Below are 25,083 nucleotides of genomic sequence, written 5' to 3' on the forward strand. Positions count from 1 at the left end.
GTGACTTTAACAGTGGAGAAAACACTGTGTGGTGATGTTTTAGATTGGTGTAATAGTGTGTGTGTGCACGCACCACTACGGGGGTAAAACAACATCAACAGGATGGCTTTGTTCAATACCCACTGACTGCCACTGAATATGCTGCTATGTTAATAACAGCTGGTCTGTCATGTTTTGTACTGGAACAATGAGGCCCAGCCCACTCAGTTCAGGCCACCATTTCAGCTGAGTGTACCACAGTATTAGCCTGGTCCCATATCTGTTTGTGCGGTCTTGCCTACTCCTATTGTTTGGCATAACAATGAGCTCAGGAATTGGAAAGACTGCACCAACTGATCTGGGACCAGGCTATGAGAGTACCAGGGTTTCATTTACGGTGGTCGTGTGGTGGTCTAATTAACTCAACTCACTGTAGTCACATTTCCCTCCCTCATCTTTGCCTCTCCTGTTACATCACACATTCGTTTTTTTAAATGTTTATGTCAGATTCTGTTTAGTGTTGTTAAGAAACGTATCTGTAGCAAGGCTTCTAGCTGGGACTATTTGACCCTACCCTGATACAGAGTTCCTTCCCAGCATGCCCTGGGGGAGTGGTCTGTTTAGAGCCCCATGATACACTGGTCTGCAGTGCTGCCAGCCAGCCAGCCAGCCTGGTCCCAGATCTGTTTGTGTGGTTTAACTCCATTCCTTTCAATAACAATGGAGGTGGCTAGACTGCACAAACAGATCTGGAACCAGGCTAGTGCTGCAGTACCTTCCAGCCACACTGACAGCGCTGAATAAGGCCCGCTTCTGAAACATGCAGTGCAACACAACTCCACCAGCCCCAGGCCTAGGAAACACCTTGTTCGCTGGCCAACTCTGCTCTCCTCCATCTGCAATCCGTCTTTTGTCTTCCAGGAGATGGTCGACGGCGGCCATTGCATAATAAGTCTCTCCTGCACCCAAATTGGCCATTTGTTAATTTATAGGATTCATATAACATTCAATAAATATAGTACCTAACATTGGATTTGGACCAAACTTTTTTTCTAACAGTGAGTAAGCCACCCACCGACACCCCACGCCAATACCAACCCAACAACGAGTATACAGTATCAGTTCTCTATGTCTGACAAGGCAGCAGCTACTCTTCCTGGGGGAAATGTATGTGTGTGTGTGTTGGGCTTTAGCTGAGATTATTATTTACTGAGTCAAGTATATTTGTCCAGGCCTCAATTGTTCCTTGACTAGCACCATTCGTTATGTTATAACTTCTAATAGTAGCTGTATCCACTGGCGAATTGGGAGAGAGTGGCGTGATTGCTATCTAAGAGCTACCATCTTTTTTTGCGGCATTGCTGCCTGCCAGTGGTAATCGTCTCTGATTGATTGAGATATTCAAGGAAAAGGGTGCCCTCCAGATCGCAAGGCATTATTGTGAAATATTGGAGTATGGGCATGCCATTTTGATTCCCAGTTACATGGTTTAAAAGTGTTGCTCCAAATAGAAATTGTGTGAGCAATAATAGGACCAAACCAGAGTTTACATTGTTTAAGGGATATTTTAGTGAAGACCACCTCTTCCAGGGCAATAGGGGATACCATATTTCTCTCCATACTCAGCCAGGGGGCTGCAGAATCATGTCTAAACCAATTTAGGGTGGGACAAAATGCTAGTGCCTGGAAATACAATTTAAAGTTTGGTATGGATAGTCCTCCTACGTCTTTCCCACTTTGCAAGTTTGTTAATTTTATCTGGTCTCGTTTACCTTGCCATATACATTTTGAGACCGCTCTATGGATTTTATCCCAATAGCCAGAAGGTGGAGACAAGGGAAGCATTGAACTACAGAAATTCAGGCCAAACCTCTTCTTAACAATGATTTAAGGAATCAAAATAAATGATCAAAAGCCACCCACGGACATCACACGCCAAACCCACCCCAATGGCCAGTATACAGTATCAGTTCTCTATGGTTGACAAGTAGTATGAAGCTGCTGCTTGTAGTTTTGTTTATTAATATTATGTAATGTATTCTCAGTGAATTTGGTGTTGTTCCCCCCCCCCCCCTGTTTAGAGAGATTAGCCATTGAAGTATCTTGCATTTCCCCCCATAAATTAATGTAAAAAGGTTTTGCCAACTAAATGCCACTGGTCCTGCTACTGCCACACCATTCTACCACCACAATCTATTTTGCTGGTCTCCTGTGTTTGAAATGGATCACAACATGTTTTTTGCAGGTTTGGGTAGAAAACCAATAGCTTTTGCTCATGATGAAAAATCAATTGTGTGTTAATCCTCACAAGTCAAGCCAGTCCTCCTCCATGAAAGCAATTCAGTTTGTCCTTCTCTTAGCAACCTAATTCTTCAACCCAACTCTCCTTGAATAGTCTAACAAATGTCAGCTCTCTGAGAGGGCTATCCCTATGGTGCAATTATCATTTATCATATGTGACAACCCTAATAAAATAATACAATTATAAACCATTGCATGGTAGGTATGTTTTTCAATAAAAGTATTAAAAAACACCTCTATGTTGTGTGATTGGTGACATTTACCATTTAAACCCAACCCAATACTTTTGCAAAAAACTGTTTGGGATTTTTACCATTTGAAGACCATTAGAGACCATAACACTGAAACAATTGGAACTTCTGTAGCCTAATGGTTTGCTTGTTCACCAGGAATGGTCTAACTAATCCAGACATTTTGTTGAAGGGAATAAACCACACACACAGGACAAAGTGAATTGCTTTCATGGAGGACTGGCTTGACTTGTGAGGATGACCACACAATTTAATTTCATCATGAGCAAAAACTATTGGTTTTCTACCCAAAGCTGCAAAGAAAATGTTGTGATCCATTTAACAAACACAAGAGACCAGCAAAATTGACAAAAAGGTGTTGTGGGAACAGCAGCATCTAGTGGGCAAAACCTAATACTTTCACACTTATTTATGGGGGAAAATGCGAGCAACTTCAATAGCAAATTTCTCTGAAAAGGGGGGAAAAAAACCTTCCCCCATATTCACTGTGAATACATTACGTAGTATGAATTGTTGGGAAGAAGTTTTGTCCAAATCGGATGTTAGGTATTATATTTATTGAATATTATATTAATCATATACAGTTTAAATGGCCAATTTGGGTGCAATCAATTAGCTTTATTTCTCAGAGATCAAATGATATTTCAACAAAATATTGCAGGAATGCTTATCTTTCTAACTACAGAAACGATTTCAGAAAAATCTGAGATGGTTGGTGCCGAAATCCTCTTTCTTTTGCTTTTTGAGGTGGAACATATAATGTCTGCTGGAACGACCTGTATGCTAGATAGGATATGTGTAATTGATCCTGATTTGTATCCATAAGATGGAGTATAAGAAAGAGTGGGAGAGACAGTCATTGTGGACAGGTCTGCTAATCCATGGTTCCTGGAAAGTTATTACAGTACAGCCTCTCTCATTTAAACTCTGTCACTCCATCTCCCTCTAATGCCTGATGGGTTTACGATATGTTTTGACACATTTACTAAGTTTGCGTGTCTGTGTGTATTTGACCTATGTAGGGGTGTGTGGTTCTTATGGTCTTTCCTCTGCTGTGTTCCAGGCGAGAAGCCCGTTCAGGAGGAGGACTGGGTGGTGTGTCAGCACCCTGAATGCCCCGACCGTCGACGGGCCTCGAAGGTAAGACACATCCTGGGATGGGCCGGTCTGTTTGATGATGAAGGCTCTTTAGCCCAAACCATGGTTAAATAAATTCACAGCGAGGAGAGCTGTGTGTAACATCATTTTATTTGGCTTGTCCCTTTGGACAGGACTCTCATGCTACATGAGGTCCAGCTTGACTCCATAAGACCCCCCAAGTCCTTTACCCCCCTAGAGGTAGCCAGACACTATTGAAGCTCTTTATGGTGGGGCCTCTGCTACATACATGATCAGAGAGGAGCAGACTCCTTTTCTTCTGTTAGGTGTTAAAAGGGTGCGAGGCGTGAAGCTGTGTGTCTGGCCACTAGACTGTGAAATGAATTATTCCTTTGAAACCTTTCTGAAAACGGGACCATAGCCAGGCAGCCAGATGAGCCAAAGCAGTGGTTGCTCGGCTCCCCCCAAACAGTCCATTTCACTGGAGCCCTTTCTCTCCATCTGTATTAGCTGTATTTTCCCCTCAGTAGCTGTATTTTCCCCTCAGTACCCTTCCCTTTCACAAAAAAATTGAAATGATGGACTGGAGTGAAAGAGGAGAAAATAATGGAGGGAAAATAACAGAGAAGTGATGGAAAAGAGCAGAAAGAGGGGGATGAAGACAACACTGCACAGGGAAAATAATAGCCCAGTTATAGCAATATACTATACAGAAAAGTACAATAAAGTGAAGGCACAAGGAGAGCTTAACCTGCAGTAGCCTCCCAGTCTCTCAGCCTCCCTTCAGCCTCACATGTTATTGAGCAGATCCTCCCCCTCCTGTCCCTGGAAGATCAAAGCACCACTCTTCTCTTCCCCCACTCATGTTATAACAGGCATCAATGATCTTCTTCTACAGGCCTTTTAGGATTTGGTTTGTTAAAGCTGAGCAAGAGAAGAGCCATGTACACAGTGGGTGAAGTGTCTACATTATGTTAGGGGGGGGTCTTCAGACCGGTGCTACCTGTCTCCTTTGCCGAGGTCACGGGGTGACGTTATGCAAAGAGATTAGGATGAGGCCTGTTAGTCATGGGGAGGGGACTGGGATAGGAAGAGGGGGAGGTTTGAGAAGCTGGCTGGGGACTGGACTGGGGGGAGGGAGGTGGGGCTTGTTTTCAACTGCAAGCAACAGCTCAGTCTCAGCTTCAATCTCTCCCCCACTCTTCTTTTTCTCTGACTTTTTCTGGCCGACTTCCATTGAATCCCCTTAATTTCTCCAGTCAGCTGACAAACTCTTCCTGTCAGTGGATGGCACAGCAAAGCCTTGTTCCCTCACTTGTAAGCATTTCACTGTTAGTCTACACCTGTTGTTTACCAATCATGTCTGGTCTTAGTCACCAGAGGTCACTAGTGAAGTAGCCTCATCTCTTGTTATTCCCTCTTGTTCCCTCTTTAAACTCTAACAGCCTGTATTGCCCAAGCATTTGAAAGAGAAAGGGGGATACCTAGTCAGTTGTACAACTGAATGCATTCAACTGAATTGAGACATGATGCATTTTAAACATACACTTTGTATTATATCCAATGTGGTTTTAAATAAACTCGTCAAAGAAGCCATTTGACTCGCAACAGAAACATTCAACTTTTTATATTTCGTTTTAAGAGTATTTTAAGGATCTTGAACAATCCCTTTTTAACTGAGCTGCTTCTGGCAACAGTTCTATACACTGAAGTCTCCTTCCTCACGTTATGGCTCCGTTCCATTTGAACATGCCTGGTCTTTATAGCTCTGCCTTTTGGTCTCACTGCATACTGTAGTATTTGATCAGTTCCCTTCTGCAGTAACTCCGCTCCCCAAAGGCAGTGTGTCTGTTCCAGTCACAGCATGAGCAATGGCTGGCGTGGCAGGAGTTGAGTTCACCTGTCCTGTTATTCACTGAATCAATCCAGGCTGTTCTGAGGTACTGGCACAACCTACTATAGCTGCCTACGAGTCGAGTCGTCATCACATTACTCAACATTACCTGTACTGAGGTAAGCCTTAGATAACGCTTTAATGTGTTTCCATAGGGTTTGTACTATAGTCATGTGAACATAATTTGAACCGTGTTGTAGGTCTGTGATTTTCCCCACTCCCTCTTGTTTTTTTACACTGCTGCTACTCCCTGTTTATCTATGCATAGTCACTTTACCCCTACCTACAGTGCCTTCGGAAAGTATTCAGACCTCTTGACTTTTTCCACATTTTGTTACATTACAGCCTTATTCTAAAATGGATTAAACATTTTCCTCAGCAATCTACACACAATACCCCATAATGATATTTTTTTTGCACCTCTATTAAAAATAAATAACAGAAATACCTTGTTTACATAAGTATTCAGACCCTTTGCTATGAGACTCGAAATTGAGCTCCGGTGCATCCTGTTTGCATTGATCATCCTTGATGTTTCTACAAATTGATTAGAGTCCACCTGTGGTAAATTTAATTTATTGGACCTGATTTGGAAAGGCACACACCTGTCTATATAAGGTCCCACAGTTGATAGTGCATGTCAGAGCAAAAACCAAGCCGTGAGGTTGAAGGAATTGTCCGTAGTGCTCCGAGACCGGATTTTGTCGAGGCACAGATCTGGGGAAGGGTACCTAAATATTTATGCAAAATTGAAGGTCCTCAAGAACACAGTGGCCACCAAATGGAAGACGTTTGGAACCACCAAGACTCTTCCTAGAGCTGGCCGCACGGCCAACTGAGCAATCTGGGGAGAAGGGCCTTGGTCAGGGAGGTGACCAAGAACCCAATGGTCACTCTGACAGAGCTCTAGAGTTCCTCTGTGGAGATGGGAGAACCTTCCAGAAGGACAACCATCTCTGCAGCACTCCACCAATCAGGCCTTTATGGTAGAGTGGCCAGACGGAAGCCACTCCTCAGTAAAAGGCACATGACAGCCCGCTTGGGGTTTGCCAAAAGGCACTTAAAGGACACTCAGACCATGATCAATTAGATTCTCTGGTCTGATGAAACCAAGATTTAACTCTTTGGCCTGAATGCCAAGCGTCACGGCTGGAGGAAACCTGGCACCATCCCTACGTTGAAGCATGGTGGTGGCAGCATCATGCTGTGGGGATGTTTTTCAGCGGCAGGGACTGGGAGGCTAGTCAGGATCAAGGGAAAGATGAACTGAGCAAAGTACAGAGAGATCCTTGATGAAAACCTGCTCCAGAGCGCTCTGGACCTCAGACTGGGGAGAAGGTTCACCTTCCAACAGGACAACGACCCTAAGCACACAGCCAAGACAACGCAGGAGTATTTTCGGGACTCTGAATGTCCTTGAGTGGCCCAGCCAGAGCCCGGACTTGAACCCGATCGAACATCTCTGGAGAGACCTGAAAATAGCTGTGCATCAATGCTCCCCATCCAACCTGACAGAGCTTGAGAGGATCTGCAGAGAAGAATGGGAGAAACTCCCCAAATACAGGTGTGCCAAGCTTGTAGTGTCATACATTGTACCGGTACCCCCAGTATATATAGCCCCGTTTTGTTATTTTATTGTGTTACCAATTTATTATTATTATTTTTACATATTTTCTTAACTATTTTGTTAACTGCATTGTTAGTTAAGGGCTTGTAAGTAAGCATTTCACGATAAGGTCTACACCTGTTGTATTCGGCACGTGACAAATAAACATTTGATTTGATAACCAAGAAGACTCGATGCTGTAATCGCTGCCAAAGGTGCTTCAACAAAGTACTGAGTAAAGGGTCTGAATACTTATGTAAATGTGTTATTTAAGTTTTTTATATTGAATAAATTAGAAACCTATTTTTGCGTTGTCATTATGGGGTATTGTGTGTAGATTGATGAGGGGGGAAAAAAACAATTTAATCAATTTTAGAATAAGGATGTAACGTAACAAAATGTGGAAAAAATCAAGGGGTCTGAATACTTTCCAAAGGCACTGTACATGTACATATGACCTCGACTAACCTGTACCCCCGCACATTGACTCGGTACCGGTACCCCATGTATATAGCCCCGTTATTGTTATTTTATTGTGTTACTTCTTTTACTTTAGTTTATTTAGTAAATAATTTCTTAACTCTTATTTTCTTAAAACTGCATTGTTTGTTAAGGGCTTGTAAGTAAGCATTTCATGGCACGTGACAAATAACATTTTATTTGTGACTGTTTTTCAGGCTGATAGCTAGGCCTTAATCCTAAATGAATACTGAACTGACTGACTGTGCTGTGGGGGTTAAGCAGCCCCAGCAGCAGTCTTGTTACAGTAAGGAGATGATGAGGCCAGTCTGAGCTCGCTCTGGGACACAGGTCTCTCACATACACCCCTCTCAGTCACTACGGGACAGGACCAGACAGGGCCCCTAAAGGTGTGGGTTCCCACGGCAACGCGCCCCACCTAGGACAAACAGCTGGTGGGAGGGAAGGAGACGTAACGGAAGGATGGATGGATGGAAGGGGAAGAGGGGTGGAGCAGACAGGAAGAGGAGAGAATTTTCAATCAGCTGACTGACTATTATTCTCTTGCTCTGTTTTTTTCCCTCTTCATTATTTTGTCTTTGGTTTCGTTTAAGTGGTTTCGTTTAGTGGGTTTCCATATTTCTTCCTGTCCCTCGTGTATCTATTTGATGACTAATATCTCTCTGACGTTATTCTTTCTATGGATGTAATATTATCCATGCATTAAAGCTACTTACCAACTAAACAACCCCTGGAGCTTCCAGCAGAATTCATGATGAAATAATTGTTGTAAAATTGTCTAAAGCCACTGTCAGCAATTCGACACTTCTATCAACACTGAGTATACAAAACATTAGGAATACCGTCCTAATATTGAGTTGTACAAGAAACTGTTGAGACTGGAAAAACCCAGCAGCTTTGCAGTTTTTGACACAAACCGGTGCGCCTGGCACCTACTACCATATCCCGTTCAAAGGCACTTACATCTTTTGTCTTGCCCATTCACCTTCTGAATGGCACACATACACAATCCATGTTTCAATTGTCTCAAGGCTTAAAAAGTCTACTCCCCTTCATCTACACTGATTTGAAGTGGATTTAACAAGTGACATCAATAAGGGGTCATAGCTTTTACCTGGATTCACCTGGTCAGTCTATGTCATGGAAAGAGCAGGTGTTCTTAAAGTTTTGTACACTCAGTGTATATCTATAGCGAGACTGAAACCCAGGAATTGAAGCTCTATTTCCAGGTACAGAGCTCACTCTAGGTTTGGTGTAGTTCTCTAGGTTTGGTAAGTTGTTAGTCACGTACAGAGGTGTTAAGCCGTCTGTACTGGGGTACATAATGATGCTTGCCTGGCCTGCTTGGCTCTCTTCAGGCGAGAGTCTGGCTGTAGCCGCACGGACGGATTAGAGGACTATTTAAAGCAGCTTTTATGTTCATCCTGCTCTTTCTCCTTTTTTCTATGTATTTTTTTGTCCTGGGCTAATGAGGAACACAGTCTGTTTGAAAAGGTCTTGGACCCGAGGGGAGCAGCCAACACTGGAGCTTCAACATATCTACATAATTTTCCTTCCTCATGATGCCATCTATTTTGTGAAGTGCACCAGTCCCTCCTGCAGCAAAGCACCCCCACAGCATGATGCTGCCACCCCCGTGCTTCATAGTTGGGATGGTATTCTTCGGCTTGCAAGCCCCCCCTTTTTCCTCCAAACATAACGATGGTCATTATGGCCAAACAGTTCTATTTTTGTTTCATCAGACCAGAGGACATTTCTCCAAAAAGTACGATCTTTGACCCCATGTGCAGTTGCAAACCGTAGTCTGGCTTTTTTATGGTGGTTTTGGAGCAGTGGCTTCTTCCTTGCTGAGCGGCCTTTCAGGTTATGTCGATATAGGACTCGTTTTACTGTGGATATAGATACTTTTGTACCCGTTTCCTCCAGCATCTTCACAAGGTCCTTTGCTGTTGTTCTGTGATTGATTTGCACTTTCGCACCAAAGTACGTTAATCTCTAGGAGACTGAACGCGTCTCCTTCCTGAGCGGTATGACGGCTGCATGGTCCCATGGTGTTTATACTTGCGTACTATTGTTTGTACAGATGAACGTGGTACCTTCAGGCATTTGGAAATTGCTCCCAAGGATGAACCAGACTTGTGGAGGTCTACAATTATTCTTCTGATTTTTCCCATGATGTCAAGTAAAGAGGCGCTGAGTTTGAAGGTAGTCCTTCAAATACATCCACAGGTACACCTCCAATTGACTCAAATTATGTCAATTAGCCTATCAGAAGCTTTTAAAGCCATGACATCATTTTCTGGAATTTTCCAAGGTGTTTAAAGGCACAGTCAACTTAGTGTATGTAAACTTCTGACCTACTGGAATTGTGTTACAGTGAATTATAAGTGAAATAATCTGTCTTTAAACAATTATTGGAAAAATGACTTGTGTCATGCACAAAGTAGATGTCCTAACCGACTTGCCAAAACTATAGTTTGTTAACAAGAAATTTGTGGAGTGGTTGAAAAACAAGTTTTAATGACTCCAACCTAAGTGTATGTAAACTTCTGACTTCAACTGTACTTCTACCATCCCGCTGGTCACTCCGCTATGGTGATTAATATCACTTGGAGAAGTAAAATATGTGCATAACTCACTCTTGGTTGTCATCTGTATATTCCTCACAGCTTGTATTGCCTTTTTATATAACAAGAACCAAAATAAATATAGCTTAAGTAGACAAGTTAATGAGTCGAAATGAAAGAGCACAGTCTCCGAGGGGTTCTTGAGCAGGAAAAGGAAGGATGACCTCACTTTGTGTAAGAGCCTAGAGGAAAGTTTCCCCTGTATGAGAATTCAGAGGCTTCGTCCCTTACTTGCACCCTATTCCGTATGTAGTGCACTACTTTTGACTAGGGCCCATATGGGTCTGTTTAAAAGTAGTGCACTACATAGGGAATAGGGTGCCATTTGTGACCCACCAGAATAACTGCTGCTGGTATGGGTGGGCTCTCTGCTGTGGTGGGACTGTGATGTTAGACTCCCAAGCAGGATTTGGGCATTGGGATTGCTAGGCTAATGGTTATTCAATGTGAAGTACATAAAGTTAAGAGAGGTGTCTTTTGATATGCCTGTTAAAGACTGGCACTTCAACCATCTTTGCAGGGGAACACACACATATATATATATATATTTTTTTTACTGGGCGTGATTTATGGAAACGTATGGAGCAACAGAATTGAAGTATTTCTATGGCATAGGCTGCATCTCACTTATGTGACACTGTAGTATGGGTGAATTGGCTGAGGACATGAAAGCATTTGCTATCTGTGAAGTGATTTCATCCCATAAAGCACAGGCTGATAAGAATAATAGTTGTATTTAAAATGTGCTGTATCGTATTTTGCACACAGTGGATATACTACTTCAGGTAGCATGACTGTATTATAATCCACTTATATTAATTGTTGGTGTGTACATTATGAATAAGGGCATGTACACAGAAGGCGATTGGGTGAAGACTGGTGGAGGTTAAAGTTTCTGGTGGAGGCTATAGCAAATCATGAAGCCGTGGGTGACGTGCGACCTTGTACATCCGTACACTAGCACAGGATCTTCCAGGATGAGGATAATAATTTATAGACCTACCTGTGTAGACTGAGGTCGTAGGGAGAGGCCTTTGTGGTCTGTTTCGGTAAAGGACAGTGTAGAGAAGGGTTGGGCAATCTTATCTTACCCTGCAAGGAAAAGCAGTTACACAGCTGATTCAACTAATAAAGTCTTCATTGAAGACTATGAGTAGTTGTATAGGTGTGTGATAAAGTGGAGACTTATAGAGATGCCCTAATGTGATAAATGGTAGGGCAGTGTATTCCTGCTTGAGGGAGAGTCCCAGTCCACAGCAGACCTAGAATCACAGTCTGCCTCAAACAAGCTACAACAAGTGTTTCACTCCACAGAACTCCAATGCAGTCGTCATCACCTATGAGCCAATCACAGAGCTTGTCATACTGTACTTTTCCATGACTCTTTTGAAGTGATCATAGTGAATGAGGGGGGGGGTTCCCAAAGTAGTCCCAGATGCAAATCTTTTAGACAGTATTCTGATGGTATCTTGTTCTCAATGACTGTGTCAGATTTCTATTGAAGTGTGTTTTTCTATGTCTTTTCTTGGAATTATTTAGAAAGTGACTAGAACTCTGACATCAGTAGTCAGGGATGGGCAACTTTGATGGGTGTGGGGGCCACAAAATCTCAACCCATATCCATCCCATGGGGTGTAGAGCTAATGTTGCAGTTTTAAAGCAAGTTTGCTGCAATGCTACACATTTTGCCATGGGGCAGAAAATATTTTTCCATTTTATAACTAATTTCATGCAATTCTATGGGGCAGAGAGGAAAATTCGTGTTTTTTTAATGTGATATGAGTGAGACTGACTAACAAAATCAATGGAGGCCCCCCCCCGGCCGGTAATGTGACCATGATAACAAGTTTAGATAGCTGGCCGCTAAACTAACTTAGTAATCTAAAAAATGTTAGCTGACATGGGCTAATTGACTATCAGTGACTGACATAAGACATAAACTGCTAATGCACGACCAAATTTCGAAATTGCACCTTGTGTATTCAACTATTCTAACTCCTTAAGCATTAAAATAACAGCTAATCAATAAAGGTAATCTGCTGCTCTTCCTGGAGATATTTTCCTTGTTTAGTAGTAGACTTGTGTACCAATGTCACATAGAATTTCATTGCAATGCAGAAAGGAAAGGGGATGCCCCTGTATGTCGGTGTATAGAAACTAGGCCTAAGGCATTTTGCTTTTCGTCCAACAATAACAAACGTAGATGTAGTGTGACGTGTGCCGATCGTTAAATGTCTTGTCAGGAACGTATTCAAAGGCAGAAGGAGGTCCCCGTGACGACGGTGACGCCAACCCTAAGCCCCATGAGTCTCTTTGACAGGAAGCAGACAGCACAATAACAGGAAGAGGGCACCTGACCGACCGACACCAACCGACACTCCAATGGAAATGGCCTTGGGCTGACAGGGAGTCAGGGACGACCAATATAACTGCCTACTTCAAAGACTTTAAAATGAGGCCCCCAGTGGCGAGACGATGGGTTGAAACAACATAAATCCAAATCCCTCCTCGCATGCGACGCTCTGCTCTTCTTCATGGCAAACCAAACTAAAGCCTGTATAATTGTTGGTTAGGACTGATTTCTGAGGTAGGGAGTCTACAGGGCGGCTGAAGCTAATGAACTGTTTAAGAATGACGGTCTGTCTGTGTGAAGGCCTGTCTGTCTTCAGTTAGAAGGAGGAACAATTCTCTAGCTTGTCTCCCAAATCCAAAACATGTTATTGTCGCGGACAAGCTGAGTAATAGTAGGCAAATCTGTAAATAAGTTGAATTAACACTCAGACGACACTAACAGCGCCTGGAACTTCCAACATAATTCATGTTGAAATAATTAGGCAATATTTCTCCTTTTAGCACCCTTCTTGCTCGCTCTCTACTTTCTACATACCTTTTTTGCTCTGTTTTGTCTCTTGAACTCACCTTGTGAGATGATTTCTGGGCTTCTAGGTCAGGGAAGCTTTAATGCCAAGGTCGGGCATCAGGGGAAGGTCGCCTCTATACACAGTACACACTCCCCCTCTCCTCCCCAACAATGACATTGCCACTAGAGACTAATCCTTCAGGACAATTGCATGGCTGCCACTCCCTCTTTTTAAATATAGACTGCTGTAATTGAGGTTGGCAACAGGGGGTGGTGGGGCAGGCAGAGGGGTGGGCAGGGCACCAGTACTTCGACTTGTTTTGAAGAGGAGAGATGAGTTTGGCTTTCCAACCAAACAGAACAGACCCCTCCCCCAACTGTGCCTCCAGGCAGCCTCCAGCCTTCTCCTGCCATGGAGTCCTGAATAGTTTTTCTGAGCTGGATAATTGTAGAGGACTTAAACGAGGCTCATCTAGTAGACTTAGGTTGAATGACAAAACAGAGAGCGGTGTACTGGCCCATGTTTGTGGACAGGACAGCGCAGTAGACCCAGCAAAGACATGGGGAGGAAGGAGGCAGTAGTGTCTGATATTACAGCCAACAGCAGTTTCAACAGTATTGATGTTAACGCCCATGTACGGGAGGCCACTTAGTTTAGAATATTCCAAAATCATGTCTTCAAGATTGAAATCATATCAAGTTAGTAAAAAAAATACAAATCTGATGAAAAAAGTAAACAAATGCAGTTCTCCATCACTTCTCACACGTTTCCTTCCATTGATAAGAACTAATTTTACTATATAGGAGCAAACAACTAAAAACACCTCCCCCGCTTATTTTCCTGTCGGCGCTTTTTAAAGCACATGTAATCCGTCCTCTGACCTTGTGCCATTTAGAGGTCAGGGGTCAAACACAGGGACAAATTGGAGCGAGAGCTGAATACGGAGTAAGATAGACAAGGGTAGAGGGAACCATAGAAATAGTGGGAATGCCGTTCTAGTAATTCCATTTCTGTGACAAGAACCCAGTTCACTGAAGCAGTGACAAAGCTGACAACTGTAAATTAAAGGGATCCTGAGAGGGGGGGGGGGGTAAGGAGGGAACATGAGGTGTTTCGAATAAGGACTGGTTTCTATACAAGTCAGTCGGTGAGTCAGCCCAGGGTGTGTGTGCGCTTGTAGGTCTGTGAGTGGAGGGAGTGACGAGGATCAGAGGTTGACGGTGATGTAATGTGCATCGGAGGCGGGTATCATAAACACAGCAGAGGCAGCAGTTCACATGCTCATGCTCATTCTGGGTAATTCCTCATGAAACTAGAACAAAACAGGACCATCATTTGGGGGATTTTCATGAAATGTAATCCATAGAAGGGACCTTTTGGAGGAAGGATTGTTTACATATTTTATATTTCGTATCTTAAAGCATCATTGAGAAACAGTGGCGCCACTTTGGTTTTAGAAGTGGGAGGTACATAAACTGGTGGTCCTCCCCAAGAATTGTTTTGGGCATCTAAAGCTCATTTTCTGCATTTTTACACACTCCAATATGTCGTCTCTATTTAGAACAAAAAGTAAGCAAAAATGCCCACAGTCATCAAGCTAGGTAAGAGACAATTATTAAATATGTTTAAGTAATTAATAAGACTGAACTAGATAATGATATTCAAAGGTAATTCAATAATACATATTGTGATAGCCTAACAAATGAACAACTCTTGAAAAAATACTAAGACTTTTGATTGTCTTTATTAAGACAGCCCGAGCAGCCTGCACGCCCGTCCCCCACAAGTCTAGTCAATAACTCAACTCTCTCCCAGCACAATTTCCTTCACATTTCACACCTTCATTTTTTTTTCATTCCCAAGGGAAAGGTAACCCCCCCAAAAAAAAAAAAAAAACACATGCCTCAAATACTCATTCAAGGGTTTTTCTTTATTTTTACTATTTCCTACATTGTAGAATAATAGTGAAGACATCAAAACTATGAAATAACACATGGAATCATGTAGTAACCAAATAATTGTTAATCAAATCAAAATATATTTGAGATTCTTCAAACAGCCACCCTTCGCCTTGATGACAGCTTTGCACACTCTTGGAATTCTCTCAACCAGCTTCACCTGGAATGCTTTTCCAATAGTCTTGAAGGAGTTCCCACATATGCTGAGCACTTGTTGGCTGCTTTTCCTTCACTCTGTGGTCCGACTCATCCCAAACCATCTCAATAGGGTTGAGGTCGGGGGATTGTGGAGGCCAGGTCATCTGATGGAGCACTCATCACTCTCCTTGGTCAAATAGCCCTTACACAGCCTGGAGGTGTGTTGGGTCATTGTCCTGTTGAAAAACAAATGATAGTCCCACTAAGCACAAACCAGATGGGATGGTGTATCGCTGCAGAATGCTGTGGTAGCCATGCAGGTTAAATAAATCATAGACGGTGTCACCAGCAAAGCACCCCCACACCATAACACCTCCTCCTCCATGCTTTGCGGTGGGATATACACATGCAGAGATCATCCGTTCACCCACACCGCGTCTCACAAAGACACGGCGGTTGGAACTAAAAATCTCCTTATTTGGATTCCAGACCAAAATACAAATTTCCACTGGTTAATGTCTATTGCTCGTGTTTCTTGGCCCAATCAAGTCTCTTCTTCTTATTGGTGTCATTTAGTAGTGGTTTCTTTGCAGCAATTCAACCATGAAGGCCTGATTCACACAGTCCCCTCTGAACAGTTGATGTTGAGATGTGTGTCTGACTTGAACTCTGTGAAGCATTTATTTGGGCTGCAATTTCTGAGGCTGGTAACTCTAATGAACTTCCAGGTGACTACCTCATGAAGCTGGTTGAGCGAATGCCAAGAGTGTGCAAGGCAAAGGGTGGCTATTTTGAAGAATCTCAAATATAAAATATATTTTAATTTGTTTAACACTTTTTTGGATACTACGTGATTCCATACGTGTTATTTTATAGTTTTGAAGTAGTTACAATATAGAAAATAGTAAAAATAAAGAAAAACCCTGGAATGAGTAGGTGTTCTAAAACTTTTGATCGGTAGTGTACCTTAACACAGAAACAGCAAATCCTCCATGTAATGAATCTCATAGGACTAATAGTACTGTAGAGCTCTTTTTACTTGCACAGAAAATACAGTATCTGGGTCCCCCCGTCCTGTCCCTAGGGGTCCACCACCCTGCAGCGCCCCAACCCAACACACCCTACTCTTAGTGAAACATTCATTATTAGTTTCGGGTGTGTTAGGCCAAGGACAGAGTGACAACCCACAGGACTTCAGACCCCCAGGGCCAGGACTGAGCAGCCCAGCAGCTAGGGATTGCCTAAATAGGTATCTCCCCTGACGTGGGCATGTTTTCAATACAGACTCCTTTAGTCGTACTGTATTCCATATTAGGCATCCAGACCTTATGAAGGTTGCCCAGTATACCCTTAATCTTGTAATAAATCTAATCTAATGATACTTAACTTGACATTGTGGGAGGATAACCAACCTTCCAATTAATGGCAATGCATTTCTTAGCCGCTATAAATGCTTGGTTACACAGTTTCTTCAGATAAGTCTCCAGTATCAACATTTCCAAGCAAACAAAAACAGGGAGAAGGGAGAATCTGCTGAGATTGAAGAACATATACTCTTTGCCAGAATTCAGCCAGCCTTCACAAGAACCATAACATATACAAATATGTCCACTTTTGTGTTTTACACCTCCAGCAGAGGAATGACATTTGAGTGCATGTAATTCAGTTTCAGTGGCATATAGCATGTTCTATGGATGGTCTTAAACTGTAGTAATTTATGTCTGAGATGATATGAACATGACTGGGCAATCAAACATATCTGTATCCATTCATCATCATCATCAATAGCTTCCTCCAGGTCTTCCTCACATTTTTGTATACATGTTTTGTGTCATCTGGAAAAGCCTATCAACCCTTGATGCAGTTTGGAAATCAACTTTGGAGGTTTGTCAGACTGCCTTAAAATAGCATCTGGCTTGACCATTGTTTGCTGCACAGACAGTAGTGTTGTATCTGCAAAAATTCACCTCACCTCCGTCAGACTGGTATTCCCTGGATGCCTGACCCTGCTGAGACCCCTGTCACCATCTGATTCTCCTAAGATGAAGCATGACAAAGAATGACCTTGGTGTACATTTATACATTATATTATCCATTTAATAGAATCAATGGTTCAATAATTGAAATGACCATTATTCCCAGATCCCAGACTGTAGCTTTAAGCTTAAGCTGCTGTCCTGTAGCTACTGTAGGTCTACCCATCAATTCAAGATGGAACTTTGTATCATTCACTGATATTGTTAATAAATCGCAACATTCACCTGAGCTCTGTAGACTGGTCTTCCCTGGCTGTCTGACCCTGCTGGGACCCCGTCACCATCTGATCCTGCTAAGACATAATGAGCATGGTGTTGTGTACTGACTGCGCTAGAGGGCTGCATTCCCGCGGGATGCCTCCCGGACCTGCAGGTCCCGACAGAGATCATTGTGGCGTGGTCGGCATTTCTCATGGCGGGACCGGCGGTCAGACAGACGACTTTGGGATGAAAATATTTTTGTTGTCCCACAGATTATTTGGAAACGGTCCCCTTTTCTGCTTTGTATGCGTTAGCCTACCTATTGTACTAAAAGCAAACTTTTCGCATTATTCACACACACACAATTCGCTGCTTCAAATTCAGTAGCCTACCTCCCCAATCAAAAAATGTAATCATAAACATTTTCAATAGGTATTGATTACCCATTTATTTGTCTCTGCCTACAAATCATCCTCCTAAAAGATAGGCTATAGGCCTATGCAAAACGTAGCAAGTGTTGCTGTCATCATTCTTGCTGCTTCCAGTTCAGTAGCCATACCTGCGAGGTCAGGTGCGCGTGTGGTCTCAATTAAATAGAGTAGGCTATAGCCGATGCATGGGCAGAGAAGCACCACTCTCACCTGAGTGCAATGATCCCAGCATGTCGTTATCGTCTGCTAGGGTTGTGTAGTTTAGGGTTGATCTTACATTTGGTTCACAGCTAGATGTAATGTATAGGGACAGATGGGAGAATGGTAAGGCAAAGGGATATCACACCTGGCTGAATAGACCCATAGCCAGAGGGAAAGTGAAAGTGGTATTTTGTTCCTCAGTGAGAGTGCTAGTGCAATGCACCTGCTAGTTCTGTCTTGACTTGTAAACTCTTGCTCCTCAGGGAGCATAGGTCAACAAACTTCCTCCAGCTGTTGTATAGTTTTTCTCAGTGTTTTGCCGGTTTGTTTACGTGTTGTGTGCCTCTTCTCCTCCACGATTTGACACTGTTAGCTGCCTGCTGGTGATGATGGCACAAATCCAAATCCAAAGTTTGGCGGCCTTTAAGTCTGGTTTTCCTCAGACGTCGGCATATTCCACATCTGGTTCTTATATCAACAAGCCGAGGTCTTCAGCAGCACCAGGCAGTTTCTCCCCTCTCCGTTTTTTTAAATATCAAATCTAAAGTGGCTTCCAAACGATCCATTTCCAAGTTGAAAATGGAACAGCCTGTGTCCAAATCAACAGTTAGCCTAGAGGAAGGCCACTTTTTTTTTTTTCCCCTCACTTCCTCCTTTTTTGGTTGTGCACACTGCCTTCCTGCCTGTCTGTCTCCTTTCCTTCCTTAAAACGATGGATAGGAAGCCTGGTTGCATCATAGTCCAGCAGCGCAGCCTGAGACAACACTAACTCCGTCTCAGTCTCCTGGACTGCATTAGAGCGGAGACAGATCAGCTGCTGGTGAGTGGTTCTTTTGTTTTCTCATGTGGTCACTTCGATAGCTCTTCATGTTTTGTGTGTAAAATAAAAATAAACACCACCTTTTTTGATAGTCGATAGTTCAGTGTGCGGTGAAGCCAACAGAAAATCTAGAGTTTTAGGATTGTTTATTTAAAAATGCCTCAGAGTACATACAGTACATCATATGGTTATAGGGCAAAAGGCTTGACTATACCTTTTTAGGGAGAAAAGGCTTGACTTCAGGGTGATCTGCGGCTCTTGATACTAAAGTACTAGCCTATTTCTCAAGGTGTGGAATCTGCATGCATGTGCAGTGTACAGGCAAGTCTCTTCATGTTGCATGTTGAAACACACTTTTGGTGGAATGTTTACTTTGTAAAAATAGCTATTTCCTTTGAGGATCTGTTCTGTTAGGTGGATGGCCTTGAGGTTATCTCTGTCCTAGAACAGACAACTCATAAACTCTACTGTACAACCACTGACCAAACACAACTAATCAAATGAACCGTTGACCATTGGAAAAATAACTTTTTTTTTAAGATGGTCGGGTCAGAGTTTGACACTGCTTACTCGTGTACAATATATAAAAGCAATTCTATTTAATTTTTACCAATGTATACTTCTTTCAAAGTCTTAAAGGCCCAGTGCAGTCAAAAATGTGATTTTTCCTGTGTTTTATATATATTTCCACACTGAGGCTGAAATAATACAGTGAAATTGTGAACATGATGAAAATGCCCTTTTTAGTGTAAGAGCTGTTTGAAAAGAACGCCAGAAATGTCAGCCTGTTTTGGTGGGATGGAGTTTTGGCCTTCCATGGTGACATCACCATGCGGTAAATTGGTTAATAGACCAATAAGAAAGAGTTCCAAACAGCTCTGCCAATAAAAGCACATTTTCAGTTTTCCCCTCCCCACTCAGACCACTCTCAGACAGTCCTAGCAAAATTCTTGCTTGAGAAATTGCTCTATGCTAAGAATATATTTTTGTTTGACCATTTTAATTTAAAACAGTCACAGCAAGGTACTTCATTGTTACCCAGAAATGGTTTGATATTGAGATCAAAACTGCTGCATTGGACCTTTTTTAAGGCATAAGTCAAACTTTCCATAACAAAGATTTATTGAATTATACTTTGCAATTCTTCAGACTTTGAGGCTTCCACTTTATACCAATTCCTGGTAATGGCTTTTTTTTACTAGACATTACAGACATTTAAAATACCTGAAAGGTAACATTTTAACAGTCAATTAGCATACATGGGGATCAGGATCAGTCATTTGGTCAATCTCATTAGATGTACTTTTAATGCTTTCTTGAATGTGAATTTTCTTTTTGCTTGGGTTGGTAAGGAGTTATATTCAGTGATGGCTCTGTATAACTGTTGATATATCAGTCTTTAATTCCTTCTATTTTAAAGCAAAATGGTAGAAGGTTGAATCTTTTCTAGAGGCAACATGACCGAGTGAAGAAACTGTCTTTTGATGATGTTTGTTTATATACAGTACATTTCGAATTACATGGATAGTCCCGTTTGGTATTGCAGAAGGCTCTATCGTTTTTATCTATTTTTCAAAATAATATTCTGGACTTCTTTCTAGCAGCGCTATAATTTACACTTTGGTCAGGTCCAGTGGTGTGCTGCAGTTTTTGCAATGAGGCTGAGAGAAAATGTTGCAGTTTTAGAGCTAATTTCCTATAATTATGATTTTTTGCCATTGCTTATGACATGTTCATATTTTATTTGGGGGTGGTAGTATGCCAGTGGTCAGGTACCCTCTCCATTTAGGGTCTTGACCTGATTCCCTAGTGTACTCTCCTAATACTTATATTAGCAGGTTTGTCACAGATCCTTGGAGGTTTGTTCATCATTATGAAACTCAATGTGGTTTTGCCCCAGTCTGCCTGACAACTCCTCAAAATACATAGACACAGATGACAAGTCACACAGTTTAGTTTGACCAAGGACTTTCCCACTGGTTTGGTACGAGATGTACTGCACTTTTGTGGCTGTGGCCATTTTGGTTGGGAGTGTTCAACCCAGCCTGGGCAAAATGCATCCGGTTGTACGACAACATTATTTGACTGGATTGGAACTAAAAAGCACAAAGCAGCAGGCATCTTAGTATATTCCCTAATCTACTTTACTAATAACTGTGGCATAGGTCTGCTCGACACTGACCAGTCACTCAGCCTCAGGTGTGGGCTTGGACGGTCAATCTCCTCATTACAAATTAGAAAATAAGCCTGTTCAAGTATTCTGTTTTATGGATGTATCATTCCATGTGTCACAGGAAAAACATGCACACTCACTCTGCCTTAGCCTTGAAACCTCTGACACAACAAGTGCCTCTGAAGAGATCCATATGTGTTTTGAAGAGAAGCAAACCAATCCCAAGTAAAGGGAGGGTGGGTAAATTGGAGACGGAAATGATAGGATGACGTTGGCCTCCTACGTTAGAAAAGCCTTGGCCTGGTCCTGGCACTCTGAGCCCAGCGAGAGGAATGGCGGGAGGAGAAAGAGAGAGCGGTGGTACAGTTTTCCCCTGCCTCTCCTCACAGACGCGTCAAAGTTTATATAGAGAAAAATACATGATCCGACCAGGTTCAGTCTTGACCTGGGGCTCTGATCGTTCCCTTTGATCTTATCCGTCCCTCCATCCCCCCACCCATGTTTCCACCCACCTACCAGCCAGAACCAAATGGTGAGGCCTACACTGTGTAATCTTTAGGAAATCTAGGCTATCCCCCAGTCGCGTGCTCAACTCCCAAGAGGGACATTAAAATTAGTTTCCAGAAAACGGTAACAAAATATTATATATAGCCTAGATGGCAGGCCCAAGAAGTAGTACTATAAGTCATGTCTTTTTGATGTAAAGTATACTCCCTGGGTATTTAGTGGTTAGTGTTTGTGTGCCAATCCATCATTCTTAATTCAGTAAAACCATGATTGATACTATACAGAGTATTAGTATTTTATAGCTCTACTTCATTATTCCACTCTGTCTCAGTAGTACAGCTAGCTGTAGCAGTACGGTAAGTGCTGGTCTCCCAGGCTGTAGCTATATATTTTTTTAGTGGTGTGGAGAGAAGTCTCCCAGGCAGTTGAAGGCATGCCGATGGAGGCAGAGGCTGTTTGAGTGAAGTCTGAACACAGAGTACCAGACCAGAACATAACAGACCATGGATAGGAGGGACTGGGAAGGATTAGAGAGCAGAGAAGACTTCCATATCTAGAACATCAGCTGTGGCAACAATACTTTTCTTAGACCATAATGAATACATTTTTATGAGTGCTGGGCCTAGTAATGTGTTTGTTTGTCATTTATTTGACAATCTGTCTGGATATCTCAGTTTGTGTATACTCGCTCCAAAGAAAGAGAGAAAAAAAGAGGAGGAGTAGCCCCAAAGAGGCCCGCTTTGTGTGTTTTGAGAGAAAGAGGGGGAGGAGTATCCCCAAAGAGGCCCGCTTTGTGTGTTTTGAGAGAAAGAGGGGGGAGGAGTATCCCCAAAGAGGCCCGCTTTGTGTGTTTTGAGAGAAAGAGGGGGAAAGAGTAGCCCCAAAGAGGCCTGCTTTGTGTGTTTTGAGAGAAAGAGGGGGGAAGAGTAGCCCCAAAGAGGCCTGCTTTGTGTGTTTTGAGAGAAAGAGGGGGGAGGAGTAGCCTCAAAGAGGCCCGCTTGTATGTTTTGAGAGAAAGAGGGGGGAGGAGTAGCTCATGAATGAGTTGAAATTGGTGCTTTTCAGGGAAGGACTATGGGCCAATAATGTTGTGTACTTTTTGTCTGTGTTTGGAATCTATTTGATTAGTTAGATGGGAGTGAGTCTGAACCTGTGTGTGTGTGTGTGTGTGTGTGTGTGAGAAGTCTGGACCAATGACTGTCTGTGTCAGTTGAGGGTGTGTGAGTGCACAATTATCTTATTATATGTACAAGACTGTACACAACTGAGTCAAACCAATCGTGCGTGTGTTTGTGATTACGTGTTGGCCATAGTCTGTAGACACCAGACAAACCTCATTTACGGTCCAAGCCAGGGGTGTGACTCAGTACGTCTACTTCTAGCTACACAGCTGAGTCTTACACATTCAAATGACTGAAGATAAGAAGGCCTAGCTGCTAAGATAACTAACGCTAGAGGGGAATCTTTAGTCTGGCTCACACAACTCAGTCTTCCTGACTTTAGAGTCTAGATAGGCTCCTTGATGTTTGTAGGCACGATGCGTCAATAATGAAGGGGGTTGTGCTTTTTTAAAACTGATTTTGGTTCTCCTCTGTCATTCTCACTCAAATACCCACATGGACAGCCACACACAGCCCCCGAGCGCAACCCCTTACAATACAACAGTTGGATTTTCAAATCCAAACAATGAGAGATCTCAACCCCCCCAAGAGAGAAAAGTTTGAGAGAAATATTCAAAGCTCAAGACAATTTTTGTGTGAATATTGCACCAACAACCGGACTCCTGTCAAACTAGTGTGTCACAGCTCTCCCTCGCTGTGTACCCGGTGAATCGTGTCAACCAGGCTTGGGAATCTCCGCTTCAAGTTGCCATATCAAAAATGACTAACACTTTAGGGTCTGGTCCTGAAGTATTTCCTGGAATATTTCACTGTGCACCACACAGTCATCTGACTTCAGCGTTAACAAAGCACACAGTAAATAACTGAAATGAAGACTTTATTAGAGCACAAGTAGCCATATCCAAATGTCATCATGACTGTTTGGTCTGTGCTTGATGTAGCTGAACATAATCGTCTATTGTCTTGACTCTAAACGTTCGTCATAGCTGTTCACTGATGTGTTGATTCATGCTGCCTGTGATCGGCTGGTGTGTGTTGCGAGAGCGTGGGAGCTGGCTGCTGGAGACAGACTATGTGGATGACAATGGGAAGCAAGGAATTGAATTAGCTCTGGGTGTGGGCAACAACAACGTGTGTGTAGAGCAGTAAACCACACACAACAAGGTTCCTATTAAAAACCTGGGGCGGTGCCTTTTCTCTTTCACAATGTCTCTCCCATTAACCAGTCTCCTTCTACTAATATCACTGTCTGCCAACTCTTTTCCAGTGAGCACCACTCCATCTTTCACTCACACACTATGGCATTGCACAGGGGCTCATTGCAACATGTGTGCTGCAAACATGTACATTCACTGAAACGATTAACAACCTTGTTGTGCGCACACATACACATTAAAATGTGACTTTGCAAGTATGTTCTCACACACAGACACAAACATATACATACATACATACATACACACACACACACTAAAGGCGTCCGCATACATTGATTCGGTTTGCTCCTAGCAGAACTCTGCTAGGCGAAGTGAACATCTGTGCTCGCATACTCCCTTAAAATACATTTGCTTGAAAAATGAGAAAAAAGCGGCAATATTACTGTTTGTCCCTCTTGAGACGCCATAGCCAGTACACACATTTGTAATGATTTTTGCCGTTTTTGCAGAGGTCTTAGTCGCCTAATTTGACATCTAACAAAGATGTTTGGTGCAGTATTTCTCAAGTGACAAAATATGCATGAGAATTTGTCGTCTGTCGTTGAATGACAAACACTTAATTGAAGATTCCCTACTATTTACCAACCACTGATGAAGGGGAGGTAGACTTCGGCTGCTGAACTTCGGCTTGCCTTAAAGAGCCTTGCCTTGCCTTGCTCGAACTGCCGAAAATAAAACCTGCCGAACACCAGAATGAACAAAAATGTCACATTTCATTATAATATACAGTGCATTCGGAAAGTATTCAGACCCCTTGACTTTTTCCACATTTTGTTACGTTACAGCCTTATTCTGAAATTGAGTAAATAAAAGATTTGTCCTCATCAATCTACACACACTACCCCATAATGACAAAGCGAAAACAGGTTTTTAGAAATATTTGCTAGGTTATTAAAAATTAAAAACAGAAATGCTTATTTACATAAGTATTCAGACCCTTTACTATGAGACTTGAAATTGAGCTCAGGTGCATCCTGTTTCCATTGATCATCCTTGATGTTTCTACAACTTGATTGGAGTCCACCTGTGGTAAATTCAATTGATTGGACATGATTTGGAAAGGCACACACCTGTCTATATAAGGTCCCACAGTTGACAGTGCATGTCAGAGCAAAATCCAAGCCGTGAGGTCGAAGGAATTGTCTGTAGAGCTCTGAGACAGGATTGTGTCTAGGCACAGATC

General features: G+C 42.6%; 1 protein-coding gene across 3 annotated transcripts in view; it reads left to right on the forward strand.

Annotated features, from left to right (window-relative positions):
• The window catches only part of LOC121537975 (pleckstrin homology domain-containing family G member 5), a 94,752-nt gene that overhangs the window by 13,985 nt on the left and 55,684 nt on the right, over window positions 1-25,083 (forward strand). For 2 of the 3 annotated variants that reach the window (XM_041845663.2, XM_041845664.2), the window contains exon 2: window positions 3,595-3,671. In XM_041845663.2, the coding sequence (XP_041701597.1) occupies window positions 3,595-3,671 (77 nt within the window). Of the gene's footprint in view, window positions 1-3,594; window positions 3,672-18,805; window positions 18,883-25,083 lie in introns of those variants that run through there. The other variant, XM_041845666.2, reaches the window with a different exon arrangement.

This window comes from Coregonus clupeaformis, chromosome 24 (assembly GCF_020615455.1).
Source record: "Coregonus clupeaformis isolate EN_2021a chromosome 24, ASM2061545v1, whole genome shotgun sequence".
Taxonomy (NCBI): Eukaryota; Metazoa; Chordata; class Actinopteri; order Salmoniformes; family Salmonidae; genus Coregonus; species Coregonus clupeaformis.